Genomic DNA, 21,176 nt, shown 5'->3' on the forward strand with positions numbered 1-21,176 from the left:
TGAGGCCATCTCCATTTTGAAGTAGTCCGTTTTCTTCTTCTACTACTTCAGAGTTGGTAAACAAACTGAAAGGGTGCATACTGCAGCTGGAGTGTGTTGTCTGAACAGGTATAAAGTCAAGGTTGGTGATTTACTGTCACTTCAGTTCTGGAATGTTTTCTCAGGTCCCACCAGATGACCTGGATGGAATTATGTGATCCTTCCTTAACCCATATTTGACTACTTCAAAATGGTGAAAGTCCTCAATGGCACTGCCCTTGATACAACAGGTTTTTGAGCACTAGAGTCCTCTATCATTCTCCATGACTAAACCCTGCTTCTTTTTCCACCTCCTGACAGTGGGGCTAACACAGTGAAGTCAACGGGCAACATTCTGGATGACATTGGCAACATGTTTGATGACCTTGCTGACCAGCTAGATGCCATGCTGGACTAAGCCCTCTATCCACTCCACTGACCCTTGACCCTTTACCTCAGGAAGTACTAATGACCATGAGAGGGAGAATGGAGCAGGTCACCCCACCTAAGTGTTATCTCCGACCCCGACGCCCTTCAAACTACAGACCAACCCCCACCACCAGACTAACAGAAAACATATGGGACTATATTGTAGGATGTGCCATGGAGTGGGATGGTTTTAATGATCAGTGTGGATCCATCTCCCTCCTCCCTGCCTCCATGTTGCCACTTCCTCTCCTTTCAACACCAGCACTTAACTCTGCTCTACAGTGCTTTGCCATCAGTCACAACAGCCCTGTTGGTTTCAACACAGGGCCTGACAACAACCCTGTTGGTTTCAACAGGGCCTGACTGACTGTAGATACATGAGGGGTGGACAACATACTGTACCAGTACACTGTTGTATTGGGTTGTTTCATACAACACGAGTTAAACTGTGTTGTCCTTTTTATTCTACCCAACATCCTCCATTTCTTCATCATGTTGGTGGGCCTTTCTTCCCCTCTTTTCTCACAGTCTCCACCTCTGTGTAAAGTCATTGTTTGGCCGTAGAGAGAGAGACAATGGGGAGAAGTGTTTTTATCCTGGCCTATAGAGGAACCATTCCTAGACAGAATATTACCATACACTACCATTTGTATTAGACACTGTATCAGTCATTTGACCTTTGTGTTTCACCATGTCTGACCATTTCAATTGGACCTTGTTGATATTTTCAATACTCTTGTATTTGATCCATTTTCTACCAAGTTGACCACAATGAAAGTGTTTGTCTTCCTCAAGGCAAGGTGCCAGTACGTTTGTGCTGTTACAATCTTTAGTAATCATTCTTTAGTAATACAGAATGACTAGATGCTGTATCATTTCTGGTATTATGAAGCTATGTAAAACATTTGGAAGTGCTGGATGATATTGTTTATACAAAAGGGAAGAAGACCTTTGATTTTCAAAGCATATTTAGCCATCGTCACTGTCCACACTGTCAGTATAAGGAGTTATACGTGATTTGTACAGCCGAGGGATGACATGCAAGATATTAATAATGTACACTATTTTTGAAAGAAAAACAAACATTTTAATGTAGATTAGTCCAACTAGTATTTAAATGAGTATCTAAATATGTATATTGTATACTTATAGGTATATCTGGGAGCAGAATCATATTCAACCAAAGTTCTTTGTACAGATTTTCCTTCGATATTTTCAATATTTCCATAAAATGCAGAACCATTGTTAAGGGGTTCTGGTCTTCCTTATTGTAACATGAATGAAATTAATATCTACATGGTTATCAAAAATGGTCTGTTTTTTCCCCTGTCCACCCAGCATTATATGGCTATGTTCCATATTTGGGCATGCTACAGTACTTCTAGCAGGGGGAATGAACTTCTATGATGCGTTTCTGTCTTCCTCATGAACTTTCAAATCATTAACCCTGACTTGTATGATTGTGTGGTGTCCTCTACTGTAAATGTTTGTGTCGTTTCAGTGTGAATGTGATCCCTGGCTGTAACCTGGGTTTCATCTCTGTCCTTCTCAGGAATGTCCCACCTATTCAGTTCAAGCTGCTGTCACATTAAACACGCACACCTGGCTCTGTGTTATGGAAGGAGGAACAGTGGTTTTGAAGAGGTGGGGTGAAGGAGAGCCTTGCGTGAATGTGAGGTCTGTGTGTCTCAGACGGAACTGAGACCTGCTAGAGGCACCTTATTTAAGATGGCTCTGTGGATATATATTATACTGTCTTGAGTTATCAACATCTGTCCTTTTTCATCCAGCTGGGTCTTCATCTGGTTACAGTTAACCATTAAATATTCAAGTCTGATCCTGTTGACTTCTCTCGTTCATTTATGGATTTAAATATCCAGAAGCCTTTTAAGAGTGGGTGCATTTCATCTACACCTTCATAGCACAGACATAGATTCCTAACATTTATGTTACTGTAGTCTTAATTTAAATGGAGAATCATGGGACAACAATGATGAGATCTACAATTTAATACAGTATAGAAATAACATGAACAGTTAAAGAGCATGATAACACCCCCATACAATTCAATAGTCAAAATAGTGAATCTCACTGTCATTCTCAATACTGAACATACACATAACATTTTGTGAAGCGCAGACATTTATATTCTTATTAAAGAAAGAAATGGTGTTTTAAGTACATCTACGTGAACGTAAAAACCTCAAAGCATTTTGACAATGGCCATAAAGAAAAAGTCTGAAATGAAAAGTATCGCAATATACAGTGGTAACGGCAATGCTATAAGGGTTTCAGCCTTCACATTTACTGAAGTACGACTGGTATGGATGGACACTGCACCAACATGTCGTTCCCCAATGACTGACTGACTGTCAGTGGTTGTCGTTCATCAGGTGTTTTGGTCCCTAAAAGGTTTGCAGATAATAGAATCTACCACACACCCAGAGATGATTAATGAAGGTGCTGAAGGCAAAAACTGGAGAAACATGAGAAAGTCTCCGCACACTTCCAGTCAGAAGCCAATTTCTTCTGAAGCTCGACTGACCCAAAGCTCAGCTACATGAAAGACATTTGCATCTGACTGGAAGTGTGAAGAGGCTTGCTATTTGGTCCCTGAAAGGTGATAGACTAGACAGGTATGTAAGTGGTTGGTCCCATTCAAAAATATTGTTTCATGTGTTTCAATGACTGATTAACGTGTAGAGGAATGGCCATAAGAGAGACCTACTCCACTATACCGACAGGCACCAGGCTATGACCAGCAGGGACTTCCAGGGTCTTCTGGGCATACACACCCAGGTACAAGACACACACACACACAACCACTTCGACACGTGAAATGGAATAATTAAAAACTGATTTTCAAATCACAATACAAAGATTCTTATCTGATGCAGCTGTTTCCTTTCCAACATTGGCATATTCGTCTAGATATTGTTAGCACATCATTTATAGCATCTGGAATATAATACAAATATCTGTGTATATATTTTACATACATATACCTGTATTCTCCCTCACCAATAGTTAAACTGCTGGTTTTAATGAGTCATAGAAAACATGGGGCTTAGAACAACCCCTCTCTCTCTCCTTCACTGACCTCTGTGAGTATCTACTGTATGTGGGTGTGTGCAGGGCGAGGTGCTCTATCTACAGGTTGCTGAACAGTTCATTTTTCTTGCTCCAGTCCATGGGCGGGGCCCTCTTGCTGGAGCGTTTCTGGTGAGCACGCTCCTTAACCTGCTGCAGGGACAGGTTCAGACCCGGGATGGCGCCCATGATCACTGGCTCAGACAACTGACCAACCAGGGAGAAAAGAGAGGGGTTAAAAGATAGTGTGAGAGAGGAGTAGAAGTAGAGATAGAAAGCACAAGAGACACAAGCCCTGTTTATACCTGGTTCTAAACATGAGTACTTTGTACTGATCTTGTCCGCATTCTGATTTTGCCAGCATATTTAGACAGGTGTAGATGACTAAAAGACACATTGTGAACTGATTGTGATCTGATCTTGCGTCACACACGCAAGTGTAAACAGATCTGGATAGTGAAACCATTTAAATCATTCTCCCGCCCTCTAAAATAATTGACAGGTGACGACATTGACTTATGGCATCAATGTATCTTAAAATAAATACATATTATTTTGAAAGAATATCTGTCAAATCATTTTCATACAGGTCACAACTGGTCACAATGTGGACACAATAGTGGGATAAGCGATGTAGATGCAACGGCTACAATGTGGGCCCAATAAGAATGTGGATAAGATCACAACAAAGGACACATGTTAACACCAAGTATAAACGAGGCTAGTCAGAGAAGAATTTGATATTTTGATATTGTAGTAAAGCCTATTTTACAAGAGTGTGCTCAAATAATAGACAGTATACATTACTGTATAGATGGATACACATTCAGATCATGAGACTTCAGCTGCTTTATAATGCTACTTCATGTGTGTTTTCAGGGCGGGACTTACCTCTGTGGGCGGCGTTGTGAGTGAGGCGTTGGAGGAGGTGTTGCTTGGAGACGGGCTGATTGACAGCTTAGAGTCCTGTTCCACCTCTTTGGCCAGTTTTCCATTTCCATTCACCTGCAGTGAACACACAGACAGCAAGCAACAAATCAGATCAAATACAAGTAGCCAAAGTGGGGGTCAAGTGTGAGAGAACTCTCCCATGGAGAGTCTGGCTGCAATATTATGTTTGCCCACAGGGAGGCAGACTTGCCTGTGCCCCATACACATACACTGTCTGACCATGCTGGTTGGGAAGTTGTATGATATGTCTCCCTAGGCCAGTAGAGGCAGCAGCAGCAGTTTACTAGAGCCTACTGGGGTCAGAGCATTAGAGAAGACCCAATCACCCTGTTCTGCCATGTCAGTGCCGACCTCACCCTAATCTAAGATAGCAGGCGTAAAAAAAAACATTCTGCTTTTCAGGGGAAACAGAAGTTAGGTTGAAAATACTGCAACCCTGAAAACCCGGAAACATCCGCTTTCTACCATCCCCATGGAGAGTGACTCCACCCTAACCTCAACTCCTGTCTCTCTCGCTCTGCCTTTCCCTCACCGCTCTACCCTGCCTCCCCTCTCACTTAATCCAATGTTTTGACTGTTAGATTTGGGGGTTAAAATGATGGTCAATGACTGAGGACTAGGGTCTCACTACTGATCTGCATCTGTCTTCTTTACATATGAAGTCTATTAGCATACTAGTAATGTAGTGGAGTTAACCTAATGAAATCTTCTTCTTCGGTTTGTGGCCAGTGGCCTGACTCTGGGTTTATCTGCCTGTTTGGCAAACCTCCAAATCACTGACCATATCTAGATTATATCACAACACACAATAGAGAATCCCCAGATAATACTATCTGCTATCATATGCCAGATCTCTCTCTCTGTTCCTGAGTCTACAGTACAGTAGGGGGTAGGTGTGGGCTGGCCTGTCGCCTTACTAAGGGATTATGCACAAATACCTCAGAAGGATTAACATGGTGCTGCTGAACACTCCATGCCTAAACAACAGTGTTTTGCTTTCAGCTTCTTGTTATCCAGCATTACCATGTGAACCCTCTATACCCGTCTACCAGGCTCTGAGCACACTATTGAGGGCTACACTAGTTCTGGTACTGTATATCTTACAGACACCTGAACCTGGTTCTGTTCTGTCAGGGTAGACTGCTCTCCTGGTATTCAGATTACACAGGATGTACATATAATATCAACACTGAGAGTAAGATACCCTCCGCTGCCTGGACCAGCCTGCCTGCTGGAAACAGTCTGTTTTACTCATTAATGAGTGAGCTGGAGGGAGAGTGAGAACCAACCAACACTGAGAGTAAGATACCCTCCGCTGCCTGGACCAGCCTGCCTGCTGGAAACAGTCTGTTTTACTCATTAATGAGTGAGCTGGAGGGAGAGTGAGAACCAACCAACACTGAGAGTAAGATACCCTCCGCTGCCTGGACCAGCCTGCCTGCTGGAAACAGCCTGTTTTACTCATTAATGAGTGAGCTGGAGGGAGAGTGAGAACCAACCAACACTGAGAGTAAGATACCCTCCGCTGCCTGGACCAGCCTGCCTGCTGGAAACAGCCTGTTTTACTCATTAATGAGTGAGCTGGAGGGAGAGTGAGAACCAACCAACACTGAGAGTAAGATACCCTCCGCTGCCTGGACCAGCCTGCCTGCTGGAAACAGCCTGTTTTACTCATTAATGAGTGAGCTGGAGGGAGAGTGAGAACCAACCAACACTGAGAGTAAGATACCCTCCGCTGCCTGGACCAGCCTGCTGGAAACAGCCTGTTTTACTCATTAATGAGTGAGCTGGAGGGAGAGTGAGAACCAACCAACACTGAGAGTAAGATACCCTCCGCTGCCTGGACCAGCCTGCCTGCTGGAAACAGTCTGTTTTACTCATTAATGAGTGAGCTGGAGGGAGAGTGAGAACCAACCAACACTGAGAGTAAGATACCCTCCGCTGCCTGGACCAGCCTGCTGGAAACAGTCTGTTTTACTCATTAATGAGTGAGCTGGAGGGAGAGTGAGAACCAACCAACACTGAGAGTAAGATACCCTCCGCTGCCTGGACCAGCCTGCCTGCTGGAAACAGTCTGTTTTACTCATTAATGAGTGAGCTGGAGGGAGAGTGAGAACCAACCAACACTGAGAGTAAGATACCCTCCGCTGCCTGGACCAGCCTGCCTGCTGGAAACAGTCTGTTTTACTCATTAATGAGTGAGCTGGAGGGAGAGTGAGAACCAACCAACACTGAGAGTAAGATACCCTCCGCTGCCTGGACCAGCCTGCTGGAAACAGCCTGTTTTACTCATTAATGAGTGAGCTGGAGGGAGAGTGAGAACCAACCAACACTGAGAGTAAGATACCCTCCGCTGCCTGGACCAGCCTGCTGGAAACAGCCTGTTTTACTCATTAATGAGTGAGCTGGAGGGAGAGTGAGAACCAACCAACACTGAGAGTAAGATACCCTCCGCTGCCTGGACCAGCCTGCCTGCTGGAAACAGTCTGTTTTACTCATTAATGAGTGAGCTGGAGGGAGAGTGAGAACCAACCAACACTGAGAGTAAGATACCCTCCGCTGCCTGGACCAGCCTGCTGGAAACAGTCTGTTTTACTCATTAATGAGTGAGCTGGAGGGAGAGTGAGAACCAACCAACACTGAGAGTAAGATACCCTCCGCTGCCTGGACCAGCCTGCCTGCTGGAAACAGCCTGTTTTACTCATTAATGAGTGAGCTGGAGGGAGAGTGAGAACCAACCAACACTGAGAGTAAGATACCCTCCGCTGCCTGGACCAGCCTGCCTGCTGGAAACAGCCTGTTTTACTCATTAATGAGTGAGCTGGAGGGAGAGTGAGAACCAACCAACACTGAGAGTAAGATACCCTCCGCTGCCTGGACCAGCCTGCCTGCTGGAAACAGTCTGTTTTACTCATTAATGAGTGAGCTGGAGGGAGAGTGAGAACCAACCAACACTGAGAGTAAGATACCCTCCGCTGCCTGGACCAGCCTGCTGGAAACAGTCTGTTTTACTCATTAATGAGTGAGCTGGAGGGAGAGTGAGAACCAACCAACACTGAGAGTAAGATACCCTCCGCTGCCTGGACCAGCCTGCTGGAAACAGTCTGTTTTACTCATTAATGAGTGAGCTGGAGGGAGAGTGAGAACCAACCAACACTGAGAGTAAGATACCCTCCGCTGCCTGGACCAGCCTGCCTGCTGGAAACAGCCTGTTTTACTCATTAATGAGTGAGCTGGAGGGAGAGTGAGAACCAACCAACACTGAGAGTAAGATACCCTCCGCTGCCTGGACCAGCCTGCCTGCTGGAAACAGCCTGTTTTACTCATTAATGAGTGAGCTGGAGGGAGAGTGAGAACCAACCAACACTGAGAGTAAGATACCCTCCGCTGCCTGGACCAGCCTGCCTGCTGGAAACAGCCTGTTTTACTCATTAATGAGTGAGCTGGAGGGAGAGTGAGAACCAACCAACACTGAGAGTAAGATACCCTCCGCTGCCTGGACCAGCCTGCCTGCTGGAAACAGCCTGTTTTACTCATTAATGAGTGAGCTGGAGGGAGAGTGAGAACCAACCAACACTGAGAGTAAGATACCCTCCGCTGCCTGGACCAGCCTGCCTGCTGGAAACAGTCTGTTTTACTCATTAATGAGTGAGCTGGAGGGAGAGTGAGAACCAACCAACACTGAGAGTAAGATACCCTCCGCTGCCTGGACCAGCCTGCCTGCTGGAAACAGTCTGTTTTACTCATTAATGAGTGAGCTGGAGGGAGAGTGAGAACCAACCAACACTGAGAGTAAGATACCCTCCGCTGCCTGGACCAGCCTGCTGGAAACAGTCTGTTTTACTCATTAATGAGTGAGCTGGAGGGAGAGTGAGAACCAACCAACACTGAGAGTAAGATACCCTCCGCTGCCTGGACCAGCCTGCTGGAAACAGTCTGTTTTACTCATTAATGAGTGAGCTGGAGGGAGAGTGAGAACCAACCAACACTGAGAGTAAGATACCCTCCGCTGCCTGGACCAGCCTGCCTGCTGGAAACAGTCTGTTTTACTCATTAATGAGTGAGCTGGAGGGAGAGTGAGAACCAACCAACACTGAGAGTAAGATACCCTCCGCTGCCTGGACCAGCCTGCTGGAAACAGTCTGTTTTACTCATTAATGAGTGAGCTGGAGGGAGAGTGAGAACCAACCAACACTGAGAGTAAGATACCCTCCGCTGCCTGGACCAGCCTGCTGGAAACAGTCTGTTTTACTCATTAATGAGTGAGCTGGAGGGAGAGTGAGAACCAACCAACACTGAGAGTAAGATACCCTCCGCTGCCTGGACCAGCCTGCCTGCTGGAAACAGCCTGTTTTACTCATTAATGAGTGAGCTGGAGGGAGAGTGAGAACCAACCAACACTGAGAGTAAGATACCCTCCGCTGCCTGGACCAGCCTGCCTGCTGGAAACAGCCTGTTTTACTCATTAATGAGTGAGCTGGAGGGAGAGTGAGAACCAACCAACACTGAGAGTAAGATACCCTCCGCTGCCTGGACCAGCCTGCCTGCTGGAAACAGCCTGTTTTACTCATTAATGAGTGAGCTGGAGGGAGAGTGAGAACCAACCAACACTGAGAGTAAGATACCCTCCGCTGCCTGGACCAGCCTGCCTGCTGGAAACAGTCTGTTTTACTCATTAATGAGTGAGCTGGAGGGAGAGTGAGAACCAACCAACACTGAGAGTAAGATACCCTCCGCTGCCTGGACCAGCCTGCTGGAAACAGCCTGTTTTACTCATTAATGAGTGAGCTGGAGGGAGAGTGAGAACCAACCAACACTGAGAGTAAGATACCCTCCGCTGCCTGGACCAGCCTGCCTGCTGGAAACAGTCTGTTTTACTCATTAATGAGTGAGCTGGAGGGAGAGTGAGAACCAACCAACACTGAGAGTAAGATACCCTCCGCTGCCTGGACCAGCCTGCTGGAAACAGTCTGTTTTACTCATTAATGAGTGAGCTGGAGGGAGAGTGAGAACCAACCAACACTGAGAGTAAGATACCCTCCGCTGCCTGGACCAGCCTGCCTGCTGGAAACAGTCTGTTTTACTCATTAATGAGTGAGCTGGAGGGAGAGTGAGAACCAACCAACACTGAGAGTAAGATACCCTCCGCTGCCTGGACCAGCCTGCCTGCTGGAAACAGTCTGTTTTACTCATTAATGAGTGAGCTGGAGGGAGAGTGAGAACCAACCAACACTGAGAGTAAGATACCCTCCGCTGCCTGGACCAGCCTGCCTGCTGGAAACAGTCTGTTTTACTCATTAATGAGTGAGCTGGAGGGAGAGTGAGAACCAACCAACACTGAGAGTAAGATACCCTCCGCTGCCTGGACCAGCCTGCTGGAAACAGTCTGTTTTACTCATTAATGAGTGAGCTGGAGGGAGAGTGAGAACCAACCAACACTGAGAGTAAGATACCCTCCGCTGCCTGGACCAGCCTGCTGGAAACAGTCTGTTTTACTCATTAATGAGTGAGCTGGAGGGAGAGTGAGAACCAACCAACACTGAGAGTAAGATACCCTCCGCTGCCTGGACCAGCCTGCCTGCTGGAAACAGTCTGTTTTACTCATTAATGAGTGAGCTGGAAGGAGAGTGAGAACCAACCAACACTGAGAGTAAGATACCCTCCGCTGCCTGGACCAGCCTGCCTGCTGGAAACAGCCTGTTTTACTCATTAATGAGTGAGCTGGAGGGAGAGTGAGAACCAACCAACACTGAGAGTAAGATACCCTCCGCTGCCTGGACCAGCCTGCCTGCTGGAAACAGCCTGTTTTACTCATTAATGAGTGAGCTGGAGGGAGAGTGAGAACCAACCAACACTGAGAGTAAGATACCCTCCGCTGCCTGGACCAGCCTGCCTGCTGGAAACAGTCTGTTTTACTCATTAATGAGTGAGCTGGAGGGAGAGTGAGAACCAACCAACACTGAGAGTAAGATACCCTCCGCTGCCTGGACCAGCCAGCCTGCTGGAAACAGTCTGTTTTACTCATTAATGAGTGAGCTGGAGGGAGAGTGAGAACCAACCAACACTGAGAGTAAGATACCCTCCGCTGCCTGGACCAGCCTGCCTGCTGGAAACAGTCTGTTTTACTCATTAATGAGTGAGCTGAAGGAGAGTGAGAACCAACCAACACTGAGAGTAAGATACCCTCCGCTGCCTGGACCAGCCTGCTGGAAACAGTCTGTTTTACTCATTTAATGAGTGAGCTGGAGGGAGAGTGAGAACCAACCAACACTGAGAGTAAGATACCCTCCGCTGCCTGGACCAGCCTGCCTGCTGGAAACAGTCTGTTTTACTCATTAATGAGTGAGCTGGAGGGAGAGTGAGAACCAACCAACACTGAGAGTAAGATACCCTCCGCTGCCTGGACCAGCCTGCCTGCTGGAAACAGTCTGTTTTACTCATTAATGAGTGAGCTGGAGGGAGAGTGAGAACCAACCAACACTGAGAGTAAGATACCCTCCGCTGCCTGGACCAGCCTGCCTGCTGGAAACAGTCTGTTTTACTCATTAATGAGTGAGCTGGAGGGAGAGTGAGAACCAACCAACACTGAGAGTAAGATACCCTCCGCTGCCTGGACCAGCCTGCTGGAAACAGTCTGTTTTACTCATTAATGAGTGAGCTGGAGGGAGAGTGAGAACCAACCAACACTGAGAGTAAGATACCCTCCGCTGCCTGGACCAGCCTGCCTGCTGGAAACAGCCTGTTTTACTCATTAATGAGTGAGCTGGAGGGAGAGTGAGAACCAACCAACACTGAGAGTAAGATACCCTCCGCTGCCTGGACCAGCCTGCCTGCTGGAAACAGCCTGTTTTACTCATTAATGAGTGAGCTGGAGGGAGAGTGAGAACCAACCAACACTGAGAGTAAGATACCCTCCGCTGCCTGGACCAGCCTGCCTGCTGGAAACAGCCTGTTTTACTCATTAATGAGTGAGCTGGAGGGAGAGTGAGAACCAACCAACACTGAGAGTAAGATACCCTCCGCTGCCTGGACCAGCCTGCCTGCTGGAAACAGCCTGTTTTACTCATTAATGAGTGAGCTGGAGGGAGAGTGAGAACCAACCAACACTGAGAGTAAGATACCCTCCGCTGCCTGGACCAGCCTGCTGGAAACAGCCTGTTTTACTCATTAATGAGTGAGCTGGAGGGAGAGTGAGAACCAACCAACACTGAGAGTAAGATACCCTCCGCTGCCTGGACCAGCCTGCCTGCTGGAAACAGTCTGTTTTACTCATTAATGAGTGAGCTGGAGGGAGAGTGAGAACCAACCAACACTGAGAGTAAGATACCCTCCGCTGCCTGGACCAGCCTGCTGGAAACAGTCTGTTTTACTCATTAATGAGTGAGCTGGAGGGAGAGTGAGAACCAACCAACACTGAGAGTAAGATACCCTCCGCTGCCTGGACCAGCCTGCCTGCTGGAAACAGTCTGTTTTACTCATTAATGAGCGAGCTGGAGGGAGAGTGAGAACCAACCAACACTGAGAGTAAGATACCCTCCGCTGCCTGGACCAGCCTGCCTGCTGGAAACAGTCTGTTTTACTCATTAATGAGTGAGCTGGAGGGAGAGTGAGAACCAACCAACACTGAGAGTAAGATACCCTCCGCTGCCTGGACCAGCCTGCTGGAAACAGTCTGTTTTACTCATTAATGAGTGAGCTGGAGGGAGAGTGAGAACCAACCAACACTGAGAGTAAGATACCCTCCGCTGCCTGGACCAGCCTGCTGGAAACAGTCTGTTTTACTCATTAATGAGTGAGCTGGAGGGAGAGTGAGAACCAACCAACACTGAGAGTAAGATACCCTCCGCTGCCTGGACCAGCCTGCTGGAAACAGCCTGTTTTACTCATTAATGAGTGAGCTGGAGGGAGAGTGAGAACCAACCAACACTGAGGGTAAGATACCCTCCGCTGCCTGGACCAGCCTGCTGGAAACAGTCTGTTTTACTCATTAATGAGTGAGCTGGAGGGAGAGTGAGAACCAACCAACACTGAGAGTAAGATACCCTCCGCTGCCTGGACCAGCCTGCTGGAAACAGTCTGTTTTACTCATTAATGAGTGAGCTGGAGGGAGAGTGAGAACCAACCAACACTGAGAGTAAGATACCCTCCGCTGCCTGGACCAGCCTGCCTGCTGGAAACAGTCTGTTTTACTCATTAATGAGCGAGCTGGAGGGAGAGTGAGAACCAACCAACACTGAGAGTAAGATACCCTCCGCTGCCTGGACCAGCCTGCCTGCTGGAAACAGTCTGTTTTACTCATTAATGAGTGAGCTGGAGGGAGAGTGAGAACCAACCAACACTGAGAGTAAGATACCCTCCGCTGCCTGGACCAGCCTGCCTGCTGGAAACAGTCTGTTTTACTCATTAATGAGTGAGCTGGAGGGAGAGTGAGAACCAACCAACACTGAGAGTAAGATACCCTCCGCTGCTTGGACCAGCCTGCCTGCTGGAAACAGTCTGTTTTACTCATTAATGAGTGAGCTGGAAGGAGAGTGAGAACCAACCAACACTGAGAGTAAGATACCCTCCGCTGCCTGGACCAGCCTGCCTGCTGGAAACAGTCTGTTTTACTCATTAATGAGCGAGCTGGAGGGAGAGTGAGAACCAACCAACACTGAGAGTAAGATACCCTCCGCTGCCTGGACCAGCCTGCCTGCTGGAAACAGTCTGTTTTACTCATTAATGAGCGAGCTGGAGGGAGAGTGAGAACCAACCAACACTGAGAGTAAGATACCCTCCGCTGCCTGGACCAGCCTGCCTGCTGGAAACAGTCTGTTTTACTCATTAATGAGTGAGCTGGAGGGAGAGTGAGAACCAACCAACACTGAGAGTAAGATACCCTCCGCTGCCTGGACCAGCCTGCCTGCTGGAAACAGTCTGTTTTTACTCATTAATGAGTGAGCTGGAGGGAGAGTGAGAACCAACCAACACTGAGAGTAAGATACCCTCCGCTGCCTGGACCAGCCTGCCTGCTGGAAACAGTCTGTTTTACTCATTAATGAGTGAGCTGGAAGGAGAGTGAGAACCAACCAACACTGAGAGTAAGATACCCTCCGCTGCCTGGACCAGCCTGCCTGCTGGAAACAGTCTGTTTTACTCATTAATGAGCGAGCTGGAGGGAGAGTGAGAACCAACCAACACTGAGAGTAAGATACCCTCCGCTGCCTGGACCAGCCTGCCTGCTGGAAACAGTCTGTTTTACTCATTAATGAGTGAGCTGGAGGGAGAGTGAGAACCAACCAACACTGAGAGTAAGATACCCTCCGCTGCCTGGACCAGCCTGCCTGCTGGAAACAGTCTGTTTTACTCATTAATGAGTGAGCTGGAAGGAGAGTGAGAACCAACCAACACTGAGAGTAAGATACCCTCCGCTGCCTGGACCAGCCTGCCTGCTGGAAACAGTCTGTTTTACTCATTAATGAGCGAGCTGGAGGGAGAGTGAGAACCAACCAACACTGAGAGTAAGATACCCTCCCCTGCCTGGACCAGCCTGCCTGCTGGAAACAGCCTGTTTTACTCATTAATGAGTGAGCTGGAGGGAGAGTGAGAACCAACCAACACAAAATAAATTATATGAAGCAATTCACACACTCTACAGTCCTATAAAATAATACTAGTCCACTCCCTATGAATGACCAGCTGATAGGGTGCCTGTCAGTGCCAAAGCAGAAGCAGTTAATCCACAGTGTTTTATTTCTAGGGGCTGACCTGTCAGTGACCGCCACAGTGTCTGTCTGTCTGTCTGTATGATATTAGGTCAATAAGGTATTTGGCATCCAAGTCTTACCGTCTCTTCCATGTCTCCGTTGACGACAGGCACAGGCAAAGATCCTGAAAGCAGAAGAGAACACTGCTCAGTCATGGACTCAACACAAACTCACACTCCCTCCTCCATACCAGCTATTCACAACCATTCAACAACACCTAATCATGGCAATTCTCCAATCTTATAGTCAGTCCTAAATATCCTGTAACTGTCACACCTCCGTCAAACACCAGAACAGAATTCCAGAGTGACTCATATCCCTGCTCCAGAGAACGGCTCCTATCCAGTTCAGGTTTCATCCCAGCAACACCTACTCTGTTACATAGCACAGGTATGTGTAGGTCATCCATTATTCAAACAGGGTTCATCTTCATAGAGATGTTCTCTGACCCTGGTTACCTGCCACGCATCATCACGTCCAAACAAGCTGCTGCATATGAAACCCAGTACCCTAGTGGCCTACCTATATCAAATAGCCCTGGTAAGAAACTGTCCTCTAACCCTGTCACAAGGATATTAAGGAATGGTTTTCACTTGGCTAAGTCAACCACAGAAAGACAATACACTATATCTAAACCTGTGTGTCTATCTAAAACAGATAGAGTTGACTGATGAACAACTGACCCCTGGTCGGAGCTGGTGGACTACTAAAACGGACCCTTCCATGCTTCAACTCCTCTCACACAGACAGACAGATAAACGGTGAGAACTAAGATAGTAACCTGTTATCATCTAAAGATAGCCTGACCCTGGTCTGCATCCCCCTGGGCTGTTCTGAAACCTGTTGAAGCTGCCTCTATGTACCTCTGTGCTCCTTGGGTCCCTCTGGTCTGCGTCCCCCTGGGCTGTTCTGAAACCTGTTGAAGCTGCCTCTATGTACCTCTGTGCTCCTTGGGTCCCTCCTCACTGTTTGCACACGGACAAGAGGCTCTTCAGTCCCAATACAGCTAACACTACAGGCTGAGAGGCCACTTGGAGCCAGCGCCTTGGAAACCAAACACAAGTGCTGGCCAGAGGGGAGTGTGGAGTGTGTGTCCATCCGTGTGTGTGTGTGTGTGTGTGTGTGTGTGTGTGTGTGTGTGTGTGTGTGTGTGTGTGTGTGTGTGTGTGTGTGTGTGTGTGTGTGTGTGTGTGTGTGTGTGTGTGTGTGTGTGTGTGTGTGTGTGTGTGTGTGTGTGTGTGTGTGTGTGTGTTTGCGTGCGTGGGTGGGTGCGTGCGTGTGTGTGTACTAAAGTCAAGGTGGTCAGGTGCCCTCTGAGTGGGCAACACGAGAGAGCAGTTACCTGGGCAATGCCTCAATGGAATTTTGCTCCTGTTGGGCATTTTTCAGTCAGATTTAGAAGCCGGTAGCAGAAACCAGAGGACGTTAGATAGGACTAAGACCTGACCATATATCCTCCTGGGTAGAACAGGAGTTATATCTCCTTTTACTGCTTGACTATACTTCAGAGGACACAGCATGTCAATCATCAGTCAACTTGGAGGTGTAACCGTGCCAATGGATAGCTGTCAAATCAAATCAAATGTTATTGGTCACATACACATATTTAGCAGATGTTATTGCGGGTGAAATGCTTGTCTAAACAACCAGTGTGGAATCAGAACACAACAACATTCCTCCATGTAAAACAGAGGACATTCTTATCACAACAAAGCAGCTACTGTATTTTTATTGGCGCACTAAATAAGAATAAATCTCCCAGTTAGGTCAAATAGCATGGAAGACACTAACTTACAGGGGCGGCAGGTAGGTTAGAGCGTTGGGCCAGTAACCGAAAGGTTGCTAGATCAAATCCCAGAGCTGACAAGGTAAAAATCTGTTGTTCTGCCCCTGAACAAGGCACTTAACCCACTGTTCCTAGGCTGTCATTATAAATAAGAGATTGTTCTTAACTGACTTGCCTAGTTAAATGAAAAATAAATATAGTCTACTTCTACCCACCATCTTATTAACGGTTCACTCAGAGGCACAGACAGGTAACCTTTTTAATAAACAGAATCTTTGGCCTGATCAGACAGCAGCTGTTGTTTAGGGCAGAGCTTCAAGCAGAGGCAATATAAAGGCAGTCTGGGGCAGGGTGTTGGTGTGTGTGGGGTGGTGTGTGTGAGGTGGTGTGTGTGAGGTGGTGTGTGTGGGGTGGTATGTGTGGGGTGGTGTGGTGTGTGGTGGTATGTGTGGGGTGTTTTCAGCACACACACTGACTAATATGCATGTCCCAGACACAGAGGGCACCGATTTCCTCCACACCCATATGGTTGTCATAGCGTCGGCTGGTCTGACATCATCGTTCTATGAGGCCGTTGGCATCAGAATGGCACTCAGAGTAGCCAGCCAAGTGCTGTCATGGGCCACCGCCCTGTTTCAACAAGTGTTACTTGGGCACAGTTGGCCTCCCAAGCCAAACGCAGCTTGACGTTTATTGTCATGAATCTTGCCTTGGAGGCAGAACCAAACGATTCCCGCTAGATGGGCCAGCTACAAAGTAATTATTGACTATATTGTAAAAATGTATGAAAGCAAATATGTGCTTTTAAGGTCTTATTTTAAGGTTAGGGTTAGCAGTGTGGTTAAGGTTATGGTTAAGGTTAGGTGAAAAATCTGATTTTAAGACTTTGTGGCTCTGCCAGCTAGTGACTACTCCGCAGAGCTACCTCCAGGGCAAAATTCATGACAATAAATGCCAACCTTCAGCCAGACTCTCCAGCACTGGAGTCAATTTACAGGCTGTGGCTCCCTCTAGGGGCTTTCAGAGGTACAACAGCCTTCTCTTTGTGAAGAGCTCAGTGGTTGTTGGGGGAAGTTGCCCCTAGACAGTTGGGGGAAGTTTGCATTTAGCCCCTAATAGTGGTTGACATTCAGGGAAGTAAAGCTGATTCTAGATCCGTACCTAAGAGTTAGGATGTTGTACCTCGAGCAAACAACGTGAGGGGACAGGAAATGAGATGAGCTCAGTATCTGTGTGTCTCTGTGTCTGTGTTCCTTGGCAGAGAGAGAGGAGCAGAGGAGCCTGGCCAAGCAGTCAGACACCCTTAATCTGCTAGTGTTTACCAAGGACAGGGGGACAGGGGGTACGAGATCAGGCCTTAGAGAGAAACCTCTGGGGACTATAGACCTTGAATGAGGCTGTTAAAGGAGAAGTAAGTGGTTTAATTATTACCTGCCGAGTTAAATAAAGGTTAGATTTAAAAAATGATGAGGTGATTGCAGAGGCAAAACAGCTTCCTTACACTGTGAGGCTAACTCAGATCTGATAACGATTCCCATGTCCGTCAGGGATCGTGTGAGTGAGGGGCTTCAGAGGTCTGTCCTTCACACACACAGTGAGGAACGTGCAAGCTGATAACGTCCGTTGTGTGTGAATACTTGAACACGTATGTCTACAGAAAGGATCACTAATCAAACTGCATCCACTGAGTTCTGGCCCTTTCTTGTAGAAATGGCTCTGGTCTCACCTGTGATGTGTTCTGGGGTGGGAGCGACTCTGCACCTCCTGAAGAAGGCATCTGTGTCTGTGTCCACAACCAGTAGAGAGGTCTCCTCACCACCAGACTTGATGGCTGCCACCACCTCCGAGTGCTGCTTCCCCTCCACTTTCATTCCATTCACCTGGAGAGAGAGGGGAGAGACGGAGAGATAGATGGGGAGAGAGAGGGAGAGAGAGAGGGGGAGAGAGGGGGAGAGGGAGAGAGAGAGGGAGAGATGAAGACATAGAGAGGGGGAGAGAGGGAGAGAGAGGGGAGAGGGAGAGAGAGGGGGAGAGAAGAAGACATAGAGAGGGAGAGAGAGGGAGAGACGAAGACATAGAGAGGGGGAGAGAGGGAGAGAGAGGGGAGAGGGAGAGAGAGGGGGAGAGACGAAGACATAGAGAGGGGGAGAGAGGGAGAGAGAGGGGAGAGGGGGAGAGAGGGGAAGAGACAAAGACATAGAGAGGGGGAGAGAGGGGGAGAGGGGGAGAGAGACGAAGAGATAGATGGGGAGAGAGACAGAGAGGGTGAGAGAGGGGAGAGAGGGAGAGAGACGAAGAGATTGATGGGGAGAGAGACAGAGAGGGTGAGAGAGGGAGAGAGAGGGGGAGAGGGAGAGAGAGGGGAGAGACGAAGACATAGAGAGGGGGAGAGAGGGGGAGAGAGGGAGAGAGAGGGGGAGAGGGAGAGAGAGGGGGATACGAAGACAGAGGGGGAGAGAGGGAGAGAGACAGAGGGAGAGAGACAAAGAGATAGATGGGGAGAGAGACAGAGAGGGTGAGAGAGGGGAGAGAGGGAGAGAGAGGGGGGAGAGGGAGAGAGAGGGGGAGAGACGAAGACATAGAGAGGGGGAGAGAGGGAGAGAGATGAAGAGATAGATGGGGAGAGAGACAGAGAGGGTGAGAGAGGGGAGAGACGAAGAGATAGATGGGGAGAGAGACAGAGAGGGTGAGAGAGGGGAGAGAGGGAGAGAGACGAAGAGATAGATGGGGAGAGAGACAGAGAGGGTGAGAGAGGGAGAGAGAGGGGGAGAGGGAGAGAGAGGGGGAGAGACGGAGAGATAGATGGGGAGAGAGACAGAGAGGGTGAGAGGGGGCAGAGAGCAAGAGAGGGGGAGAGAGGGAGAGAGAGAGGGGGATAGAGACAGAGGGGAGAGAGGGGGAGAGAGAGTGTAAGGAACTTCAAAACACAGACACAAGAGTCATGTCTGCACAAATCATCTCATGAAGCATTAACTCCTTAGTTGTATAAGTAGTGTAACTATAGTTTACCAAGTCAAAACGGTGAAGGCTAGTCCAACAGCCGAAAACTACAGGTTTCCCTTTCACATCAGCACCATAGTTTGTTCAAGTAACTAACTATTTATGGGAAACTATTTCTTGCATATTTCCATTGTTCTCACAACGAGGACGATAACCTGTTTATCAAAGCTAGGACTCAGTTTTCAATACTATCAGTCTGTTGTCCAGCAGGAAATCCTGTCTCTCCACACAAACACAGAATATGCTACTGCACACACACAGAGAGGAAGTGAAGCTCTCCCAGGGGCTTGAGAAATGAGTAAAACTCTTCACTGTTGCATAAGAATCCGTAGTACGTAGTCTGAATACAAATGAAACATTGCTGAAGAGAACAGTGTACAATTCAGAGGAAACATAAAGGGCTGCAAAAACATTCTACTTTCCTTTCTCTTCATACAGTAGGTTCTTGGATAGCAACAACTGCTAGTAGCCAGAGAGTGCTTAGCAACACCATCTCAGCCATCAGGCCATTGGCCCAGCATATGTCATAGTGTCATCTGTTCCCCAGACAGCTGAACATTCTGAGGAACCACTGCTGAGATAGCATGTGTGTACTTTGTATGTGTGGGTTCTGTGAGCTCTAAGTGTGTATTTTGTGCATGTGTGTGTGTGTGTGTGTGTGTGTGTGTGTGTGTGTGTGTGTGCGTGCATGTGTATCTTTGTGTGTGTGCATGTGTGTGTACGTGTACGTAACTTGCCTAATTAAATCAAGTTTACATTAAAAAAAAACTAAATAATAACATGTCTGTGGGTGTGTACGTGTGTATGCACATGAGTGTAATGCGTGCATGTGTGTGTATCTGTGTCGGTCATAGGGTGGGCCTGGCTGTCTCCCACAGTCCCAGGAAGGAGACCAAACAATACGTGCTTGGGCAGTAACAATAGCTGTCCATTTAACAGAAAGAATACAGTCCTCAGTGGGTGGTGGGAGTGTGGGGCCTGCTGGGGGATGGAACCCCCTCTCTGTCTCAAGAATTCAACTCTCCTCTCTTCCCTCTCTCCTTTTCTATGGCAGTCTCACATGGCTGCTGGGGAATAGCAGAAACTCATTTGAAAACGTGGCTAGAGTAGAATGAGGGCAGCCAGGCAGCCATACACACCTCTGACAATACACACACACCCACCCTGCTCTACAGTAGTGAGTAATGAGCAGGATAGACTGGGGTGGTGGAGTGCAGACAAGTCACCAGTGACAAAGCTGGATTATCCCAGTCTGCACTAACTCCCAGTGACAGTGTCCACCTCTCCCCTCCTATGAGATTAGGACCTCACACAGAGACTGTTACTACCACTCACAGTCCTCCTCACTCCACACTTCAACTTCAACATGACTGAATTGTGCCAAGGCCATTAAAGACAAGTCCCGTAGTTTTAGAAAAGCTTGCATGACAAACAGAATTATTTTCATTAATACAATATTATTCAATTTACTACTATACAGTAATAATAGTACTGTGCATTGAATACTACTAACAATAGTAATGTACTATTACTATACATGGAATAATAATAATAATAATACAGTATGATGCCAGAGGTCAAAGGTGAGCTAGATAGTTACCTGTATTATCATGTCCTTGGCCAGCAGGCCTGACCTCTGTGCAGGTGAGTCCTCATCCACTGCTCTGATGTACTGGCCTGGTCTGGCCTTCTCACTGTGCAGGTTGAAGCCGTAGCCATGAGGCCCCTTCTTGATCACACACAGACGCGGCCTCAGCTCACTCTGCACGTCCTGATGAAGAGATGAAACACCGTTAGTTGATTATTAGCCTGCTGGAGAATCTACTTTCTCCTTCCGCTCTCCTGGTTTCCTGTGCTAAGACAATGAATCACATTCACAGAACTTACATGAAATGATTCACATTCACAAAAATATGTTTTTCCTTTACCATTAATACCTAATACATCCCAATATCGAGCAGCAGGTAGCCTAGAGGTATTGGGCCAGTAACCATAAGGTCGTTGGTTTGAATCTCCAAGCCATTGATCAAGACAGTTAACCCCCAACTACAACTGACGTGAACGTGAAGGGGCTGGGTTAAATGCGGAAGACACATTTCAGTTGAATGGATTCAGTTGTGCCAACTGACTAGATACCCCCTTCCATTTCCCTTCCT

The 21,176-nt window shown here is 47.7% G+C and overlaps 2 protein-coding genes across 10 annotated transcripts in view; one reads left to right on the forward strand and one right to left on the reverse strand.

Moving 5' to 3' along the window:
* The window catches only part of LOC112235039 (caskin-2-like), a 103,253-nt gene extending 100,969 nt beyond the window's left edge, over window positions 1-2,284 (forward strand). For all 9 annotated transcript variants that reach the window (XM_042316330.1, XM_042316332.1, XM_042316333.1 and 6 more), the window contains one exon: window positions 340-2,284. In XM_042316330.1, coding sequence (XP_042172264.1) covers window positions 340-436 — 97 coding nt within the window. In that variant the 3' untranslated portion in view covers window positions 437-2,284. The remainder of the gene's footprint in view (window positions 1-339) is intronic.
* A 157-nt stretch (window positions 2,285-2,441) lies between these two features.
* Window positions 2,442-20,816, reverse strand: LOC112234971 (Na(+)/H(+) exchange regulatory cofactor NHE-RF1). Its single transcript, XM_042316338.1, has 6 exons — window positions 20,621-20,816; window positions 17,747-17,900; window positions 15,098-15,199; window positions 14,315-14,358; window positions 4,429-4,542; window positions 2,442-3,744 (listed from the first exon to the last, which is right to left on the reverse strand). The coding sequence occupies exons 1-6, from the start codon at window positions 20,630-20,632 to the stop codon at window positions 3,598-3,600; spliced, it is 573 nt and encodes a 190-aa protein (XP_042172272.1). The 5' UTR covers window positions 20,633-20,816; the 3' UTR covers window positions 2,442-3,597.
* Between the last annotated feature and the right edge of the window lie 360 nt (window positions 20,817-21,176).

This window comes from Oncorhynchus tshawytscha, unplaced genomic scaffold (genome assembly GCF_018296145.1).
Source record: "Oncorhynchus tshawytscha isolate Ot180627B unplaced genomic scaffold, Otsh_v2.0 Un_contig_635_pilon_pilon, whole genome shotgun sequence".
Lineage (NCBI taxonomy): Eukaryota > Metazoa > Chordata > Actinopteri > Salmoniformes > Salmonidae > Oncorhynchus > Oncorhynchus tshawytscha.

Coding starts and splice junctions, on each gene's coding strand:
- LOC112234971 (XM_042316338.1), bottom strand. Junction 14,359..15,097: donor GGGACCCAAGGAGCACAGAG/GTACATAGAGGC, acceptor TTCTGCTTTCAG/GATCTTTGCCTGTGCCTGTC. Junction 4,543..14,314: donor ACGGAGACATGGAAGAGACG/GTAAGACTTGGA, acceptor TGTTCACTGCAG/GTGAATGGAAATGGAAAACT.